Source organism: Homarus americanus, unplaced genomic scaffold (assembly GCF_018991925.1).
Source record: "Homarus americanus isolate GMGI-L3 unplaced genomic scaffold, GMGI_Hamer_2.0 scaffold32730, whole genome shotgun sequence".
Taxonomy (NCBI): Eukaryota; Metazoa; Arthropoda; class Malacostraca; order Decapoda; family Nephropidae; genus Homarus; species Homarus americanus.
The window spans coordinates 53,004-72,747 of NW_024747620.1; the positions used below are offsets into that span (position 1 = coordinate 53,004).

Below are 19,744 nucleotides of genomic sequence, written 5' to 3' on the forward strand. Positions count from 1 at the left end.
TTGTACACATCAGCTAAGGTTTTTGACCAATATTTCTTTATTGTTTCATGAAAATGATCAGTCTCTCCTTCATGTAGCAGATTACATGAGCTGTCAGCAGGTTCTCCACAACATCTCTGGGTGGAGTGTCTTTGGTTGTCAATGAAACAAGTGGGATTTTAGTGGTGGAATCAGTATCTCCTGCTTCACCCACGAGAACTCTGAAGAAGTCAAACTGCTGCTACTGCTGAACAAGCTTCATAACATCATGATCGTCATGCGTAGTGCAAAAACGCAGACTGTCAACATTCTGTGATCGCTGATGCACCCATGGTCTGCTGCTGACTTCGCATCCTTTTGAGTTTGTCTTCAGAGGTGAATAAAGAGTAGCATGACTTATGCTACTTGAGTTCCAATGCACTGAAATCATCCTTGGAATGACTTTCCAGTCTTTGTAAAACATCAAGTTAGTAAGTATCTCCCAGGTACCTTCTCTCATCACCCAGTCATAGTTCTTGCTTTTCCTTCTGCTGATGCTGTGCCCAAGTCACCAGCACTGCTTTGGCAAAAATAGCAACACCCTCACTAACATCCTTGATGACCTATCCTTCAGCATTATTATTATTTTACCAGCTGGCACTGTTTGCGCTTTTAACTGCATATATCAAACCAATGTCTGGCCAGCCAGAGCCCTGAAAATATTCAACATGACACAGTATGCTAATACTTGTACTATGGCAGTAGTAGACCCATGTGCACCTCACCCAGCATGCTAAATGTATTTTTAATGGAAATAAAAACACCCAGTCATAGTTCCATTCATTTATTATCAATAAAATTACAACAATATGCTTTATGTGCTAATGATATGCATTTAAACACAGTTACATAGAGCCACCATTGAAATTAAAAAATTAAATTTTTGACTTTTGTGACCTTGTATGTAACCCTCAACCCAAAACTGAGTGGGGCATCCACCCACAATTTGTTTGGCACCCTCAATACAACTTATCTAACGTGGGTTCCTGCTATTACCAAAAAAGACTTAATTTTTTCTAGATGACTACTCTCTTTGGCCAGCCTATTATAATGGGCAGTCATGCCTATGGGACCCAGTTTTCAACAACAGTTTCAGAATTCTTCCTTAACAATATCTATTTCTTCCTGGCACTCCATCTTTAAAGAAGATTGGTCAATTATCTCAGGCCCTGGTGAAGCTTCTGTCTCACAAATAACTGAGAGTGGATCATAATTAGTTTCCTTTTTCACTCCTTCAGAAACACACATCTCCACTGTTGGTTGGCTAGACAAGCTCAAATCATGGTGCAAATCCTGGCAACTTTCACCTTCATAGTGATTAGAGTTAACCACTTGGTCAGTCTGGTAACATCTCTCTACATGTAATATTAAACTCTCTTTTTCTTTAAAGTGTTTCATGCATTTTACACAGTGGAAATGTTTTTCTGAGAGAACTTCCTTGTGTCTTATTAGAAGATAACTTTTAGAAAAGCCTTGATGACATTCTGAACACTGAAATGGTTTTTCTTCAGTATGAATTCTATTATGTTTTATGAAAGAGGATTTATATGAAAAATGTCTTAAACACTCAGAACACTGATAAGGTTTCTGGCCTGTATGAATTATCATATGTATCTGTAGGTCACAATTTCTTGAGAAGCCTTTCAGACATTCAGCACACTGATAAGGTTTCTCTCCTGTATGAATTCTCATATGTTTGACTAAATAAGAATTTTCTGAAAACTGTTTCAGACACTCAGAACACTGATAAGGTTTCTCTCCGGTATGAATTCTCATATGTTTCTTTAGATCATATTTTTGTGCAAAGCCTCTCAGACATTCAGCACACTGATAAGGTTTCTCTCCTGTATGAATTCTCATATGTTTGACTAAAGAAGAATTTTCTGAAAACTGTTTCAGACACTCAGAACACTGATAAGGTTTCTCTCCGGTATGAATTCTCATGTGTTTCTTTAGATCATATTTTTGTGCAAAGCCTCTCAGACACTCAGAACACAGATAAGGTTTCTCTCCTCTATGAATTCTCATATGTTTGACTAAATAAGAATTTTCTGAAAACTGTTTCAGACACTCAGAACACTGATAAGGTTTCTCTCCTGTATGAATTCTCATATGTTTCTTTAGATTATATTTTCGTGCAAAGCCTCTCAGACATTCAGCACACTGATAAGGTTTCTCTCCTGTATGAATTCTCATATGTTTGACTAAAGAAGAATTTTCTGAAAACTGTTTCAGACACTCAGAACACTGATAAGGTTTCTCTCCGGTATGAATTCTCATATGTTTCTTTAGATCATATTTTTGTGCAAAGCCTCTCAGACACTCAGAACACTGATAAGGTTTCTCTCCTGTATGAATTCTCATATGTGTGACTAAAGAAGAATTTTCTGAAAACTGTTTCAGACACTCGGAACACTGATAAGGTTTCTCTCCGGTATGAATTCTCATATGTTTCTTTAGATCATATTTTTGTGCAAAGCCTCTCAGACACTCAGAACACTGATAAGGTTTCTCTCCTGTATGAATTCTCATGTGTTTTGTTAATTTACTTTTATATGGAAAGTTTTTCAAACATTCTGAACACTCAAATGGCTTCTCTCTTGTATGATCTTTCACATGTGTTACTTGATGTGATTTTACAGACAATTCTCTGGGAGACTCTGACTGTTCCTCTGAGTGACTTTCCATTATAAAACTGTGTGTATTGTGTGTTCAAAGGTTTTAGTGACACTTAACTGGCAAACTGTTTCCTCGTACAAGAACTATTAATGTCTTGTTAATTATATTTGACAATGAAAACTGAAACATAAATCAATTAGTGAATGTGATTTACTGACACTGATGTAATGATGCTGAGATGGGAGAACAGTGAGGAGGTAAGTGTGATGGAAGATCCAGTTTGTGATGTGACTACACCATTATTAACAAGGTTCCTCTATACCTCTTTGAACTAAATGTGAAAAATGGTGTAAAGAATGAGTTACACATATAACTATACTTGTCATTAACAAACACTGTTTATGACTTACAAAATACACTAAAAAACACTCAACAGGGAAGTGTACAAAAATATATATTGTACACTATTGTTATGTGTATAGTTCATCTAATGAACAGTAAGCAATTATACTCAGGCTGATATACTGTATTACTGTACTTGTGATGGCTGGTAAACAATAATACTCAGGCTGATATACTACTGTACTTGTGATGGCTGGTAAACAATTATACTCAGGCTGATATACTACTGTACTTGTGATGGCTGGTAAACAATAATACTCAGGTTGATATACTACTGTACTTGTGATGGCTGGTAAACAATAATACTCAGGCTGATATACTACTGTACTTGTGATGGCTGGTAAACAATAATACTCAGGTTGATATACTACTGTACTTGTGATGGCTGGTAAACAATAATACTCAGGTTGATATACTACTGTACTTGTGATGGCTGGTAAACAATAATACTCAGGTTGATATACTACTGTACTTGTGATGGCTGGCAAACTTTTATTACATGTGACAAAAGTCTTATGAGGGGGTGAATCTTTACACAAGTTTTGAATTATTTCAAAACATATTTCCACAAGGAAGAATAATTTCTTTTCTAGTTGTAATTCTTTGGTTCAGTTGGTAATACTTTGTCTATGTCCACTGTTGTTTACATCTGCACCCAATATAGTGTTCTCACAGTCTACTGCTTCTCTTTCCACTGCCATTTGTTCTTCAGTTCATATCTGTGGGAAGGAAAGTCAAACATATTAGTGAAATAATCCAACAAATAACTCTAATAATATTTACCAACTTAAGAAGATAGACACAATATTCACACAGACCTCTCAGCCAGCTATACATGCCAGTGAGGTGGCTGTAACCTAGCTGACAAAAAATAAAAATAAATAAAAATTTATAAAAACTGTGTACAGTCGGCCCTTAACATACGCGGGTTTATAATACACGGATTTGCAAATACGTGCATTGCCCCGCTGGAGGAATATTCTGTACATTGAAGTAATTGAAGCACATTCAAATCGCCCGCTCCCGCAACCTCACACACACACGCATAGCTCTCCCTCACTCGGTCAGTCTCGCTGTAACCACGCTTGTGTTGACATCAGCATTGAAGTTGCAAAAATATTACATTTCCGTGAATGTATTATATCAAGCACAGTATGAATAGAATATCACTAATAAAAGAGTATTTTAACCGAAAACTACTAAAAAAACGAGTAACATATCTTGAACATCGGAAGGTTAAGTAAAGTCTTTTGTTTTCATGTAGTTTATCCAAATTTACATTGAAATACATTACGTTTCAGCAAAACTACTATTTATTTTTGAGAATATGGAAATGTAATATTTTGCTGAAGTGATGTACGTATTACAGTGGAAAGTGACGAAAGCAATGACTCGCTTTCTTTCGTTCAAAACATGTTACCGTAATCGCTTTTCGAATGGTTTTCAGTTAAAAAACTGTTGTATTACAATAATATTCTATCCTAATTCACTTGTGATGCAACAGTTTTTTAACTGAAAACCATTCGAAAAGCGATTACGGTAACATCTTTTGAATGAAAGAAAGCGAGTCATTGTTTTCGTCACGATTTTATCCCACATTCCACTGTAATACGTACGTCATTTCAGCAAAAATATTACATTTCCGTGAATGTAGTATATCAAGCACAGTATGAATATAATATCATTGTAATATAACAGTATTTTAACTGAAAACTATTAAAAAAACGAGTAACATCTCTTGAACATTGGAAGGTTAGGTAAAGTCTTTTGTTTTCGTCATGTATTTTATCCTATTTTACATTGAAATAAATCACGTTTCAGCAAAACTACTATTTATTTCTGAGAATATATTCATTCAGGCACAGTTTAGGTAAAATATACATGTGCTGTAACATTTTTTTAATTGAAAACGATTCGAAAAACACGTACCCTCTAGCCCTGTTCAAGGAGAAGACTGGGAGGAGCTGTTTGGTGCTTAAGACGATGACAAGGAAAATGATTTTGATGGATTTAAATGAAAATATTCGGAAAGACCCTGGCACTGTCAAGGAAAGTGGCTGCTGAAGGCTTCCAGGACATGGCAGAGGACGATATTAGGGAGCTAATTGAAGAGCACGACACTGAGCTGGCCGAGGAGGATCTACAGGAGTTAGTAGACTCAGGCAAGGAAGAACGGAAAGGGAAAGAGGATGAGGAAGAGGAAGAGGAAGAGCACCAAGAAATAACGTTGGAGAAGTTGGGGGAGATGACCAGGAATATTGAGAAACTGAAAAACCTGGCCTATAGTATGGACCCCTCCATGGTGCGTGCCCTGAAATTCATGCGAGGGATGGATGACGTTTTCGCTCCATACAAAAACATCATGGAAGAAATGAATGAAAGAGACGACAACTCCCCATCACCATGTTCTTTGATCACCGAAGGAGAGATTTAACACCACCAATCACTGGCGGCAGTGAGGAAGCAGCTGAATCCACCGTCGCCCTCACATCACCACCCATTATGGAATTGAGTGACGATGAGCCCAAGGGCCCCCGTCCTGTCGCCGAGGATAGGAACTGTACAGTAAAGTGAAATTTTTATCTCTTTTTTTTATTAGCTTTTCTTGCCATGTTTATTGTTTGTAAAAATGTACAGCACAGTACAATTCAGTACTAAATAAAATAATAATAATTAACGGTTTATTGAAAGAGCTTGGCAGCCAGAAGGCTGAAAATATACAGTTACATATTTGGGGAATGGGTTACGAATTACAAATAATATACAAGTAACATAAGTGACACAAATAAGACATATAATAACTAGATGGGGAAAAGCTCAAACTACAGTTCATTTCAACATAGTGACAGTGTAAGGAGCAGTGTTTACTGGGAGTGAATACACTGATTTATTACAAGTTATTGATAATTTTTACAATGGTTGGGACTGGGCTGTTCTTATAGCGATCAGTTCGTGCACGTATGGGCTGGATGCGGTTGTGGTGTCGAACAGCAATTCTCGGACTAGGGATCTCAGGTGGTAGTAGGAGCCGGTGTCGAGGATGGTGTAGAAGCTTCTTAGCAAATTTGCAGATGTGGTCGTGGTGATGGTCAGTGAGAGTCGAAAGGGTCAGTGTGTTGAGCGCTTCTTGATATGTGGAGTAGGAAGGAGAGAGAATAATCTTGCATGCCCTCTTTTGCACTTTTACTAGGTATTTCACGTTTGTGTGGCATTTTGGGAAAGACCAGGTGGGGGGAATATAGGTGAGCTTTGGGAAGTATGAATGTTGTGTAAACACTGAGGAGCTCTGTGCAGGAACTCCGAGGACTTGAGTCGGCGGAGGAGGTGGAGACGGAAACTGGAGGATTTGACAACTTCACTGACGTGTGGTTTCCAATTTAGTTTGTTGTCTATGACGCCGAGGAGCTTCGTGGAATCTACAACCTGGAGTGTGTTCGGACCTAGAGTAATGGAAGGAGGTGGGACAATGTCGGAGGAGAGGTTGATGTGCATAACCATGGTCTTGGTATGGTTGATGGTGACATGGTTGTTGGTGGCCCAGTTTTGGAGACTGTTCAATAAATCCTGAAGGGCGGTATAGTTGGGAGCAGAATTGTTGACGCTGATCCCAATGGTGGAGTCGTCGACATATTTCCAGCGAGCAGGGGTTTCTCTTAGGGCATCATTGATGAGCATAAGGAAGCAGAGTGGTCCCATCTTGGTGCCTTGGGGACGCCACAGGTGAGTGACTGAAAGGTGGAGACAGCCCCTCGGAAGCGTATAGCTTGGCGTCGGTCACTGAGGAAGTCTGTAAGCCATGGTATGAGACTTCTCCGAAGCCCGAGGTCAATAGCTTTGTTGATGATTATATTGTGGTCGACTAGGTCGAACGCTTTAGTGAAATCAATGAAGGCGACAGCTACAGACGTTTTTCGTTTCTCGAGATGGCGGTATGTAATCGAGAAAGCTGACAAGACAGTGAGTGGTGGAGGAAGTTTTCATATTGCCAAATTGCTGAGGGTCTACGACTCCTGCAATATCAGCATAAGCCTAGTCGAACACAAAACTTTCACAGATTAGGCTGGGTATTGGGGTGATTGCAATAGGTCGTAGCTGATTTAAGGATTGTGGGCTGGTTGACTTGGGCACTGGTGATACATAAGAGGTCTTCCAGTCAGCTGGGCATCTGACTTGACTGAGAGAAGCATTGATGATGGAGCAGAGGGGTTTAGCAAGCTCCGGGGAGAACTCCTTGAAGAGTTTCATTGGTAAGTCAATGGGGGTGGTAGAGCGTTTTAATTTTAGTTTGTCCAGGCGTTTTGCTACGTCAAATTCTTCTACTAAGTCAGTGGGAAGGGGGGCTGGTAGGTAAGCAGGGAGAGTGGTTGTGTCAAGCCGTGGGAGCGTCTGGCATATAGTAGCGAAATGGTTATTTGTTTGCTTAGCTGCGTCAACATTAGTGAGATGGCTAAGGAAGGGGAGGGGGTGTGTCTTATTGTTTAGTCCACAGAGTTCTTTAAGCTTACCATACCATTGACTGATGTTGGTCTGCTTCAGGTGTACTGTACATAGGAAGTGGAGGTACGGTTATTCACAAAACAATTGTGTTTGTTGTCGGCAGTAGTGACGGTGAAAGGTGGAGGAGGCGGAAGGAGCGAGTTGGGAGGAGTGGTGACATTGGAGGCGAGAGCAGGGACGAGAAGCCAGCCAGTACATTACGGGTGTATTAATTGTTTTTATAGCTATTTTTGCATTTTAATATTAAATACTGTACATTACGTTTCAACAAAACTACCATTTATTTCTGAGAACATGGAAATGTAATATTTTTGCTGAAATGATGTACGTATTACAGTGGAAAGTGAGATAAAATTGTGACGAAAGCAAATGACTTTCTCTTTCTTTCGTTCAAAAGATTTTACCGTAATCGCTTTTCGAATGGTTTTCAGTTGTGGGATTATAAGGCTAATGATAGGAAAGAATATTATTGCATACAGTACGAGTACAACAGTTTTTAACTGAAAACCATTCGAAAAGCGATTACGGTAAAATCTTTTGAATAACGAAAGAAAGCGAAAGTCATTTGCTTTCGTCACAATTCTATCCCACTTTCCACTGTAATACGTACAGCATTCCAGCAAAAATATTACATTTCTATATTTATTTCTGAGAATACGTATATTCATTCAGTCACAGTTAAGGTAAAATATACTTGTGATGTAATATTTTAATGAAAATACGGTAACGTAGTTTTCTTTTGTTTCAAATTTAATTAACAAAGATTGATGTTTCAAATGTAATGAACAAAAATTTATGTCCAGTATCTATAAATAAACTTTAATAAATGAATACTTTATGTTTTACATCGTCCTGTGCTACCATACCATGGATTTGGCTTCTTTGGGCTTGCTATGATGACGCAAGAGATCTGCCCTGGCAACTGTACCGACACTCACAGCTGGTTGTGCGTTGATGCATCGTTTCCATTGTTTACTGGTAGTTACTGGTAAATATTTTTCAACCTAACGAAACTATTTCCCTTTTAGAGGTCGACCCCCAATTTTTTGCCAAATAATTTGGTCTTAAAAACTCGAACTACACACAGGTATATACGGTAAATAAGGACATGAAGGCCAGGGTTTTTTTTTTTGAGGGGGGGGGGCAGCACATATACGCAGATTTTTAACATCCACGGCTATCTCTGTTACATAACCCCCGCGTATGTTAAGGGCTGACTGTATTGACCCCCATTAATATTTCGCTGACTTCCCTTTCCTCTTCAGACACTCCTCCTAAGCCAGTGAGGTTCTGAAGCCTTGTGGGGTCCACATTTGTCCATATTATCACAAATGGCTGCCTCGACTTTAGGTAGAGAAGAAGTGTCCATGTTACGTAATTTTTGTTTCATAGTAACCCATAAGTTATCAGATGAGTTTAGGTCCGGTGAGTTGCCCAGCCAATAAATGATGTATTTAGCAGTGTGGCCCAGCCAATCATTAAAACACTCCACTTGACTGTCCTTAAGCCAATAAATGATATATTTAGCAGTGTGGCCCAGCCAATCATTAAAACACTCCACTTGACTGTCCTTAAACCAATAAATGATGTATTTAGCAGTGTGGCCCAGCCAATCATTAAAACACTCCACTTGACTGTCCTTAAGCCAATAAATGATGTATTTAGCAGTGTGGCCCCATCCTGTATAAGTCTTGAAGAGCAAGCGGTTGCTACGACCCTAGGGTAGATCATTACATAAACACAAATTACTTAAGTCTTTTAAATATATCAGTACAGTGGTCCCTTGGTTAACGAGCATAATTCGTTCCAGAAGGTTGCTCGTTAACCGAAAAACTCATAAAACGAAACCATTGTTTCAATGGGTTTTGGATAATTGGTTCCAGCTCACCGAAAATTGCCTAAAATCAACAAAAAAGGTAGTAAAGTACACTTACTTTGAGGTGTGTATGTAGAAGGCTCCTGGATGATGATGATGATGATGGGAATTAGAATGGGGGTGGAGGAGAAGGGAGAAGAGAAGGCATTGGGGTGGAAGAGAAGTCACCCCATGGCGCCATTTCACCCATAAAACTTTAGATCTCTTGGTGTAATTCAAGATTATTTTCTTTAAATCAACACTGCACTGCATTATATATTGTCAATATGTAAAATAAATTTCAAAATGACCAATAATTTGCTTGGAAACACAGAATAAAAGCGTTTAGTTGAAGAGTCTCAAGCAAGATGTTACCTCCACTGAAAACACAAAGAGACTGACGCCTGTTTGGTGTGGTGACAAGCTGGATGGCGCGCATAAAACTAGTTTCCTGTACTTCAATTATGTTCAATAATTGTTAAAATGACTAAAAAATTTAATATTAAACTTTTAAATTTATTGAATAGTATAAACTTCTTGATATTTACTAAAATAGTAAGGAATTTAAGCCCTAGAACCGATTACTGTATTGGCGGACTAATACTACAGCTGGTGGACCGCCAAATGCAAGCAAAAACATGTGGAGGGGAGCTCCTAAGAAACTCGTTAATCGAGAGATTGCTCGTTAACCGAAGTTAAGAATCTTATGGAAGGTAATTCGTTAACCGAAATCTCGTTAACCGAGGGATCACTGTATTTATTACGTTATTAATCCCAAATTCCCCCAACAAAGGTCAAATTCACAGGTCAAAACATAAACAAGTCAATAAAAATATGAACATTTATTAAATTGTTCCCACCACCACATATGTACATAAAATTAAATAAATAACAATAATAATAAGATAAGAAGTTTAGAAGTGGCAGAATGACACACAAAATCAATATCAAGCAATAACAAATCTCAATAGTCAAATGCCAACTCCCAAATCACCAGAGACAGGGTATACTCAACTTAAGACAGCTGTGCCGAGACTGACTAAAGTGTACCAGCCGGTCGCCGACGTCACCTCTCTACCGCCAAATACTGACGTATCATATCCGGATTGGCCAAAACGTAAACTTTATCTTAATGACCCTACTGACATTAGTTCCACTATCTAACCTCTATACAAACATAATACAACCAATAACACACGAGAGAGAACTGATGCATTAATAAATACACAAAGTGATAATATAATAAAACAAATTTAATACGTAAACGATGGCTCAGTATGAGCGAAACTACTCGAGCCAACCACACACCATCCGAACCAACGTATTTCATACCCAGAACAGAAACTTATGGGGGTCACTCGTAACAGAGGTCACCTTTCTCCGAGTGTTTCTGAAAGAGATAAATTCAAACTGTAAAAAGAAAAAAAAGAAAAAGAAAAGAAAGTTCCTTCACCACCTATTGACTCATAAAAATGAGCATAGAGACTTTTAGCCTTTCACAAATCATGTTACTGTCAATCGGAACATTTTTGCAGTGCTGGTCCTCAATCCAAATGTTCAGTGCTTTCTCAGTTTTCACTATGTCCTTGTCACAAACAACCTGCGCCACTTTAGCACTTGCAGGAGGACTTGCTTGAACAGGATCACAAACTGCTTGTTCATTCTTTCTTATGTACCACATTGTGGATTCGTTCACACCAAACAACCGAGGTAGCACTCATCTTTAACTTGTCTAATAATTCAACTTTCTTTGCCAGAGTCATCACTGACTCACTGACTTTTGCCCTTTATGTTTCACTCCACTAGCATCACTAGCACTGACACTGGGCAGTCTTTTTGGGGCCCTTTTCACAAAGAAACAAGAAAGGTTTGAGAGTATGAAATGTTCGGTCATGGGAACTGGGCGAGGGCAAACAGAGTGAGATGAGATGCTGAGGACGCGTGGGGTGACTCTTGGTCATGGGTACTGGGTGAGGGCAAACAGAGTGAGATGAGATGCTGAGGACGCGCGGGGTGACTCTTGGTCATGGGTACTGGGTGAGGGCAAACAGAGTGAGATGAGATGCTGAGGATGCGTGGGGTGACTCTTGGTCATGGGTACTGGGTGAGGGCAAACAGAGTGAGATGAGATGCTGAGGATGCGTGGGGTGACTCTTGGTCATGGGTACTGGGTGAGGGCAAACAGAGTGAGATGAGATGCTGAGGACACGTGGGGTGACTCTGTGGTCATGGGTACTGGGTGAGGGCAAACAGAGTGAGATGAGATGCTGAGGACGCGTGGGGTGACTCTTGGTCATGGGTACTGGGTGAGGGCAAACAGAGTGAGATGAGATGCTGAGGACGCGTGGGGTGACTCTTGGTCATGGGTACTGGGTGAGGGCAAACAGAGTGAGATGAGATGCTGAGGACACGTGGGGTGACTCTTGGTCAGTAGTGAGGGCAAACAGAGTGAGATGAGATGCTGAGGACACGTGGGGTGACTCTTGGTCATGGGTACTGGGTGAGGGCAAACAGAGTGAGATGAGATGCTGAGGACACGTGGGGTGACTCTTGGTCATGGGTACTGGGTGAGGGCAAACAGAGTGAGATGAGATGCTGAGACGTATGGGGTGACTTGTTGTGCCGAGGGAGAAGGCTCGCATGCTAGCCACCCGAGCAACCGGCCGCTTAACGTGAATTGTTGAAATCGCTAATCATAAACACAAGAATGGGAAGGGTAATTACATCAGCCACGGTAATTAAACTACAAGCAAGTGTCTCTTAAAGCAAGTGATATATGTCAAGTAATCTCCTTGTTTACATAATGACCTCTTAACCGGCGACAGTACTCGGTCTCGACTAGTCTCTCACGCGCCTAATTTGAGTCACGAAGCTCGTTATACTTTGCTTCGTTTACTGTGACACTCACGGCTCATATTGTTAGTTACGGTGATACGGTAATATCCCCCAGACCCGGAAATCTCCAATGGCCGGAATTGAAATTTTCTCGGAAAATCGTTCCCAAAGCCAGAATTTTCAAAAAATTTCCGGCTTTGAGAATAAATTTTCCGAGATTGAAAATTGAGAGAATTTTCTGAAAATGTCTTGAATAAAGATGAAAGTTAAAGTATTTTTGGGGAGACCTGACCTGACTCAATGTCAGGTTGAGGTAGGGTGGGGGATTAGTGGTCTCATATTATTGACCTACTGATGGGTTGAATAAACAGGAAACCTAAAGTATTTTTAGGGAGATTGTGATAAGTATAAATGAGCAAAGTTGTATCCCTTTAACATTATATTACATAACATTTTAAAACATGGAGTGAGAAAGCAGAAAGGTGTGAGTACCGTATTTTTCGGCTTGGAAGAAGCTGCATCGTGGAAGACGCACCCTGATTTTGGAAATGAAATACTAAAAAAAAAAAAAAAATATGGGTTTTAGCCCACCTGGGCACAGGTCACTGACCCACACTGGGGCCGAGGGGGCGAAAATGCAATAATAATACAGTAGTACCCCAATTTACGCGGTCAATTGAACCCACAGGGTACCGCAGAAAGTGAAAACCGCGTAAAGTGAACAACAGAACATATGGGATTAATTCCAATAGAGAGTGGCCCGACCCCCAAACTCCACTTTTTCCGACACAATACCTTTGTTGTAGTAAAAATAACATCTAAATTTTATGATGGTATGCTCACACAATTAATATTTAAGAGAAATACAGTCGCCAGGTTAATGTCCATTCAAATAATGGACTCAAACCCCCCCTCTTCCCAGCTCACTAGCTCCTACCTCTCTGATTAATGTTTGGGTGAAAACTCTAGATTTTAACATTTAGTAATAAATAATACCTCAGACTAAAGTTAAGATAATATAATTGACATTTCTGGATTCTTTGCAGGTCAGGGAATATTTTGAATGTAAAATTCATATATTTTGCACAAAAGATAAAATATATGCTTTGTGTAAACCAAATTATTACTTTAGATCTAAAATTTGTATGTCTAATGCAAAATCCATGATGTTTATATTCAAAATGATCATCATATTGTAAGAATTCCAGCAATGTAAATTATATTCTGGCCGGGTAATTTGTATGAATTTTATGAGCTAAAACATATATCTTTAGTAAATAAACAGAAATATTCTTCAAGGACACTATCTGTCAATCAAAATACTCTGCCCTAGCTGGGTCGGTCCCTCCCTCCCTACCCCCCACCCTCCCTCCCTACCAGAGAAGCGATTGGGAGAAAATAGTATATTTACATTTTTAGTAATAAATAATAACTCAGACTAAAGTTAGGATAATATAATTACCATTTCTGGATTCCTTGCAGGTCAGGGAATATTTTGAATGTAAACTTCATATATTCGGCACAAAGGATAAAATATTTGCTTTGTGTAAACCAAATTATTACATTAGATCTAAAATTTGTATGTTTAATGCAAAATCCATGATGTTTATATTCAAAATGATCATCATATTGTAAGAATTACAGCAATGTAAATTATATTCTGGCCGGGTAATTTGTATGAATTTTATGAGCTAAATAAAAAATAAAAAAAAATTATACTTCACCGCGTATATGAGTAGATGCACCACGGAAAGTGAAAGTCTGGTTCTGGCAAGGTACCACGTAAATGAGAAATCGCGGAAAGTGAAACCGTGTAAAGCGTGTAAAGCGGGGTAATACTGTAATAATAATAATAATAATAATAATAATAATAATAATAATAATAATAATAATAATATTAATAATAATTATAAAGAAAAACAAAAATGAAAATAAATATCAAGAGTGAGAAACAATATACCTGTATGTATGTTGTGTTGTCAAAGTAAGAGAAACAATTGAGACCCTGCAGAAAGTCAGATCATCAACCTGGGACTTGGTCACATAGCAGCAGGGTCTACCATAAGACACACACCTCTTTGAATATCATCACTTAGAACTGCTTATCAGTCGTCATTTTCATCAATTTAAAAAAAAATCTGTATAAGAAGGTGAAATCTTTAATACAGCACTCATTTTATACACCTGGTCACCTCCACATCTTAGGGGCTGTAGTGTTTACATTCTTTCTCTTGTTTTTGTCGGTATGACAACGACGGGAAATATTTTCCAACAGTAGAAGGTAAGCAAATGTAAACATGTATACCAACGTCTATATAAAACAAAAAATCTTTATTTAAAAACAAAATAAAAGTAAAAAGCAACTCGTTTTTTGCAAAACCAGTGACTGATTGGTTCTACATAATTATAAAACTGAAGAAAATAAGCCCTCCATTGTAGCTGTATTAAAATTAATGTAGAAAAAATAATATGGTTGCTTTAAGTAATGTTATTTAATGTTAATAAATGGAACAATGGAAGTAGCTAACAATTAAGGGTAAAAAAAAAGTGAGGTCGTGTATGTAAGTGAGCACATGTGTAAACATATCATTACTCTACATAAGAATATGAAAGCAACATTTATTTACTGTTCATATATATTTTAATTAATGTTTCTGAATTTCTTTTTGAATGAATTATTGTTTATGTGTGCAAATTGAACAATACAATTCATTAATAATACGAAGAATATTAAAACACGTCATTGTTTTTTTTTGTTTACAAAACCAGTGACTGATTGGTTCTACATATAAAACTGAAGAAAATAAGACCCTGGTTGTAGCTGTAGTAAAATTAGTATGGTTGTTTTAAGTAATGTTATTTAATGTTAATAAATGGAACATTGGAAGTAGCTAACAATTAAGAGTAAAAAAAAGTGAGATCACGTATGTAAGTGAGCACATGTGTAAACATATCGTCATTACTCTTCATAAGAATATGAAAGCAACACTTATTTCCTGTTCATATATATTTTAATTAATGTTTCTGAATTAAAAAAAAATATCTACCCACCAGTGGTAGTAAAGTTGAAAACATAAGGACAGCCAATGTTGTTGTGTGTGTGTTTTTACTTGGAAGATGAAGGTGCATTTAAATTTGGAAGATTTTAATTTTGTGGAGTTTTTACAGTCTAAATGGGTATCCAAATATGAGAGCCTACCGTAAATAGGTGTCCAAATATGAGAGCCTACATATAAAGAAACAAACATTCCTGCATTTGAGACCAGCAGATAACCTTTAGCAATTCCTCAATAGATGGCGCTGCCGCACCACTGCCATTAGTAAATAAACCACACAGCAGCAAGGGTTTATTATTTTGTTTTTGGCAATATATCAACAATATTAGTTAAATCAATAGTATTATAGTACTGTATAGAGAATACTTGTAATTGTTAAGTACTGAAATGAGGTAACAGTCTTTGTAAGGGGCTGATTTCAAAAACCTCTGCTACAACTCATCAACTAGCATCCTGGAAGACACATGGTAATTTTCGAGGTATATTTTTGTCATAAAAAGTGCGTCTTTTAAGCCGAAAAATACGGTAATCAGAGAGATGGAGTGGAAATGAGTGTTGCCAAGCACTCCTCAACAACTTGAATGTTCATAAGTAGGGGAGCTCCTGTACAACCATTTTCGTAGCAAGGGTAATGGCACTTGATGAGCGCTTGGAAGGCATTTCGAATGGATATAGTACAGTTTTAGAGCAAAATCACTTAAGCACACACGAATGATGTGAAGTCGTAAGAGACTGGCTTGGCATCGCTTGGGGACGCTGTGACATTCTGCGAGTGAGGGCAGCGCGCCGAGCCGAGAGAGCATAGTGTGGCCAGACAAGAGCGGGTGATGTGCCGTAGAAAGTAGTCCGTGGCAATATAAAATGACGTACTGTAGTATCGGATCAGCAAGACGTTAAATGAATATTTGGTCTCTAAAGTTTAGCGACGTAGTACTGAAACAACATTATGCGGGACGACGTTAAGCGGTGTGTGTGTGTGTGTGTGTGATAATAATAATAATAATTAACGGTTCATTGAAAAAGTTCTGAAAAAGTTCTGCAGCCCAAAGGCTGAAAATATACACTGGACATAAATGACTTTTTACATACATTGACATTGGTGGTTTAACAAAAGCCTTCATTAGAGAAAGGTAAATGAACATCCAGTGAACCTGCAGATTAATGTTTACAGTGGAGGTCACGTAGATCATGTGAGCTGAGGTGTTAAACAGCAGACATGTAGTGTAGTAACTCCCTCACAGATGGCGTTATGAGGGGCATCACGTGTAGTAGTAGTTCCCTCAAAGGTGGTGTTATGAGGGGGTTGACGTGGTGTAGTAATTCCCTCACAGATGGTGTACGAGGGACCTGTGTGTGTGTGTGCGTGCGTGTGTGTGTGTGTGTGTGTGTGTGTGTGTGTGTGTGTGTGTGTGTGTGTGTGTGTGTGTGTGTGTGTGTGTAGTAATAATAATAATTTATAATTAACGGTTTATTGAAAAAGTTCTGCAGCCTGAAGGCTGAAAATATACATTGCACAAAAATGACTTATTACATACAAAGACATGGGGTGGGTGGGTCGTTTAACAAAAGCTTTAATTACTGAAAGAAGAAGGAACACGAACTGAACATACAAATTATTATAGTTTACAGTTGATGGCCCAGGCCAGGGCTGGTCATTGGACCACAGGTGGTGGGGTATTAACTCGTCCTCGGGTGTTGATAAGAAGGACCTCACGTGGTCATAGAGGCACCAGGTGTGTGGTGTTCACGTGGTGCAGTGACTCGTCCTTGGGTGTTGATATGAAGGATCTCACATGGTCATGGGGACACCGTGTGGGGTGGTGTCACAGTACCTCACTCTCTCTGCTCGGTGATGTGCTATCTTGTATTCAGGTGTACTGTATAGCCGGCCCTCTGTTGCTCCCAGGGTGGACGTATTACCACCTACTGGTCAGAAGATGGTGGTCAGTTCCCAGGGGTGCTTATCTCACTAGTGGGTCACAGCTCTCACTGGTACTGTCTAGTGCTAAATTCAACTGGCTTGAACACTGTTCAACACTGATCCCACTTCTTTCCGAAACAAAATTGTCATTTTTGACTATGTAGATATCCCAGTGGTGAGGATGGGTCGAGGACAGGGACTTCAGGAGTGGGCCGACATGGCCAGGTAATTTGTATGAATTTTATGAGCTAAAACAAATATCTTCAGTTAATAAAAAAAAAAAATATTCTTCACACCGTGCCAGATGGTCGGTCGGTCCCTCCCTCCCCCCCACGCCCCACCAACCCTCCCTACCAGATGTGTGGAAAAACCAGAATATTTACCTTTTTAGTAATAAATAATACCTCAAACTAAAGTTATGATAATATAATTGACATTGCTGGATTCCTTGTAAGACCAGGAATATTTTGAATATAAATGTCATATATTTTGCACAAAAGATAACATATTTACTCTGAGTAAACATTATATCTAAAATTTGTATGTCTAATGCAAAATCTATGGTTTATATTCAAAATGATCAACATATTGTAAGAATTCCAGCAATGTAAATTATATTCTGGCTGGGTAATTTGTATTAATTTTATGAGCTAAAAAAAAAAAAAAAAATTATACTTCACCGCGTATATGGGTAAATGAACCGCGTTAAGTGAAAGTTCGGTTCTGGCGCTCCCCGACTTACGACGGGGTTAGGGACCCAAATCCAGGTAGTAAGTCGGAATGGTCATAAGTCCGACATAGATAAAAAAATAAAAAATAAATAAACCAAAAAATATTAATAATAAATAAATAAATCTACAATGAAATACAGTACAGTAAAAGTAATAAATAATGAGGAATGGATACAGTGTGATTGAGCACTTACCTTTAATGTAGTCAGCTGAATGCACACGGGCCCCCAAAATTTTCTAATTATACATGGACACTACATTAACTGGAAGAAGCAGAGGAGGAGACAGGGCTGGGTGGGTCATCAATGTCGCTTTCTTCAGACAGGTTTATGTACTGTGGAAACTTGCTGGTTGAAGGTATTGGATCATCTTGAGGGAGTGAAGAGGCAGCATGGCGGGGCGTGAGGAGACAGCACTGGGGTACTTCTTAAAATAGATGTCCAATTTAGACTGCACAGTTTGTTTTTTCTTTTCATTATAAATTTCTCTGTAGCAAGCCAGTGCATCTTGGATCATTCTGTCAACTTTGGCATAACGCTGATAATTTTGATCCATGCCATCAAACATTTGCATTCCTTTATTAATTGTAGCAAATGCCTCTGCCATTTGCTTCACTGAAAACGTTTTGGGGGGTGCAGGTCCTTCTTCTACATCTAGACTGGCTTTTTCCTCTGCATCTTTGTGTGCTTCCAGTTCGATGAGATCTTCGTTACTGAGCTCTTCTGCTACACTTTCAACCAACTGTTCAACATCTTCATTATCAATTTCTAACTTCAGCTGTTTACCTAACTCCACTTTCTTGCTATTAATATCCAAAATAAATTAATTTTCATTAAATCCTCTAAAACTGTTCACATATCTTTTCAGGATTTTCTTCCATATTCCATTCATGCAATGTTTTGTAACCTGATCCCATGCTGCACTAATGTTCTTTATACATGACAAAACGTTGTACTCCTTCCAAAACTCTCTGAGCGTTTTCTCACCTTCAGTAGCAGCAACAGCCTGAGCGAAGGTCGTGCATAAATAATACGCTTTAAAGGCAGCAATAGCACCCTGATCCATGGGTTGGATGACAGAGGTAGTGTTAGGTGGAATATACACTACCTTAACACCAGGGTACATGTCGTCCAGGTGAGGTGGGTTTCCCGGAGCATTATCCAAAATCAGCAAAATCTTGAATGGAATCCGATGTTGCAGACAATACTCCTTGGCTCGTGGAATGAAACAAGTCATGAACCAATCCTCAAACAATGCTAAGGTCATCCAGGCTTTATTATTACTGCGATAAACACTGGCAGTGTGTGCTTGCTGACATGTCTAAAAGCCCTGGGGTTCTCTGAATGATAGATCATGAAGGGCTTTAGCTTGAAACCAGCAACATTCCCCCCCAACAGTAGTGTAATTCTGTCCTTGAATGCCTTGAATCCTGGCATAGTTTTCGCCTCTTTGTGGATGTATGTCAGCTCAGGTATGCGCTTCCACAATAATCCAGTCTCATCCACATTGAATATTTGCTCAGGCAAATAATTCCCTTCCACAATCACATCATCTAACTCCTCCTTAAAAGCTTCGGCAGCACCAACATCAGCACTAGCTGCCTCTCCACTCACCTTAACATTGTGTACACTGTAGCATTTTTTAAATCTATTAAACCAAAACTCATGAATTGCTGTAAAGGTTTGCTCACATTCATCTCCTGCCTGCTCCTTCAGGCTTTGGAACAGGCTTCTTGCTTTAGCCTGTAAGGTTAGAAGGCTTAAGGGTACACGCTTCTGTATCTGGTCTTTTATCCATATCACCAATAATT

General features: G+C 38.8%; 1 protein-coding gene across 2 annotated transcripts; it reads right to left on the minus strand.

Moving 5' to 3' along the window:
- Window positions 1-786: 786 nt before the first annotated feature.
- Window positions 787-3,246, minus strand: LOC121879807 (zinc finger protein 501-like). Of its 2 annotated transcripts, XM_042386600.1 has the most exons (2): window positions 2,535-3,246; window positions 787-2,366 (listed from the first exon to the last, which is right to left on the minus strand). In XM_042386600.1, the coding sequence occupies exons 1-2, from the start codon at window positions 2,704-2,706 to the stop codon at window positions 1,111-1,113; spliced, it is 1,428 nt and encodes a 475-aa protein (XP_042242534.1). In that variant the 5' UTR covers window positions 2,707-3,246; the 3' UTR covers window positions 787-1,110. The 2 variants fall into 2 exon arrangements, with proteins under 2 accessions (XP_042242534.1, XP_042242533.1); XM_042386599.1 differs by having other exon boundaries at window positions 787-3,246.
- Between the last annotated feature and the right edge of the window lie 16,498 nt (window positions 3,247-19,744).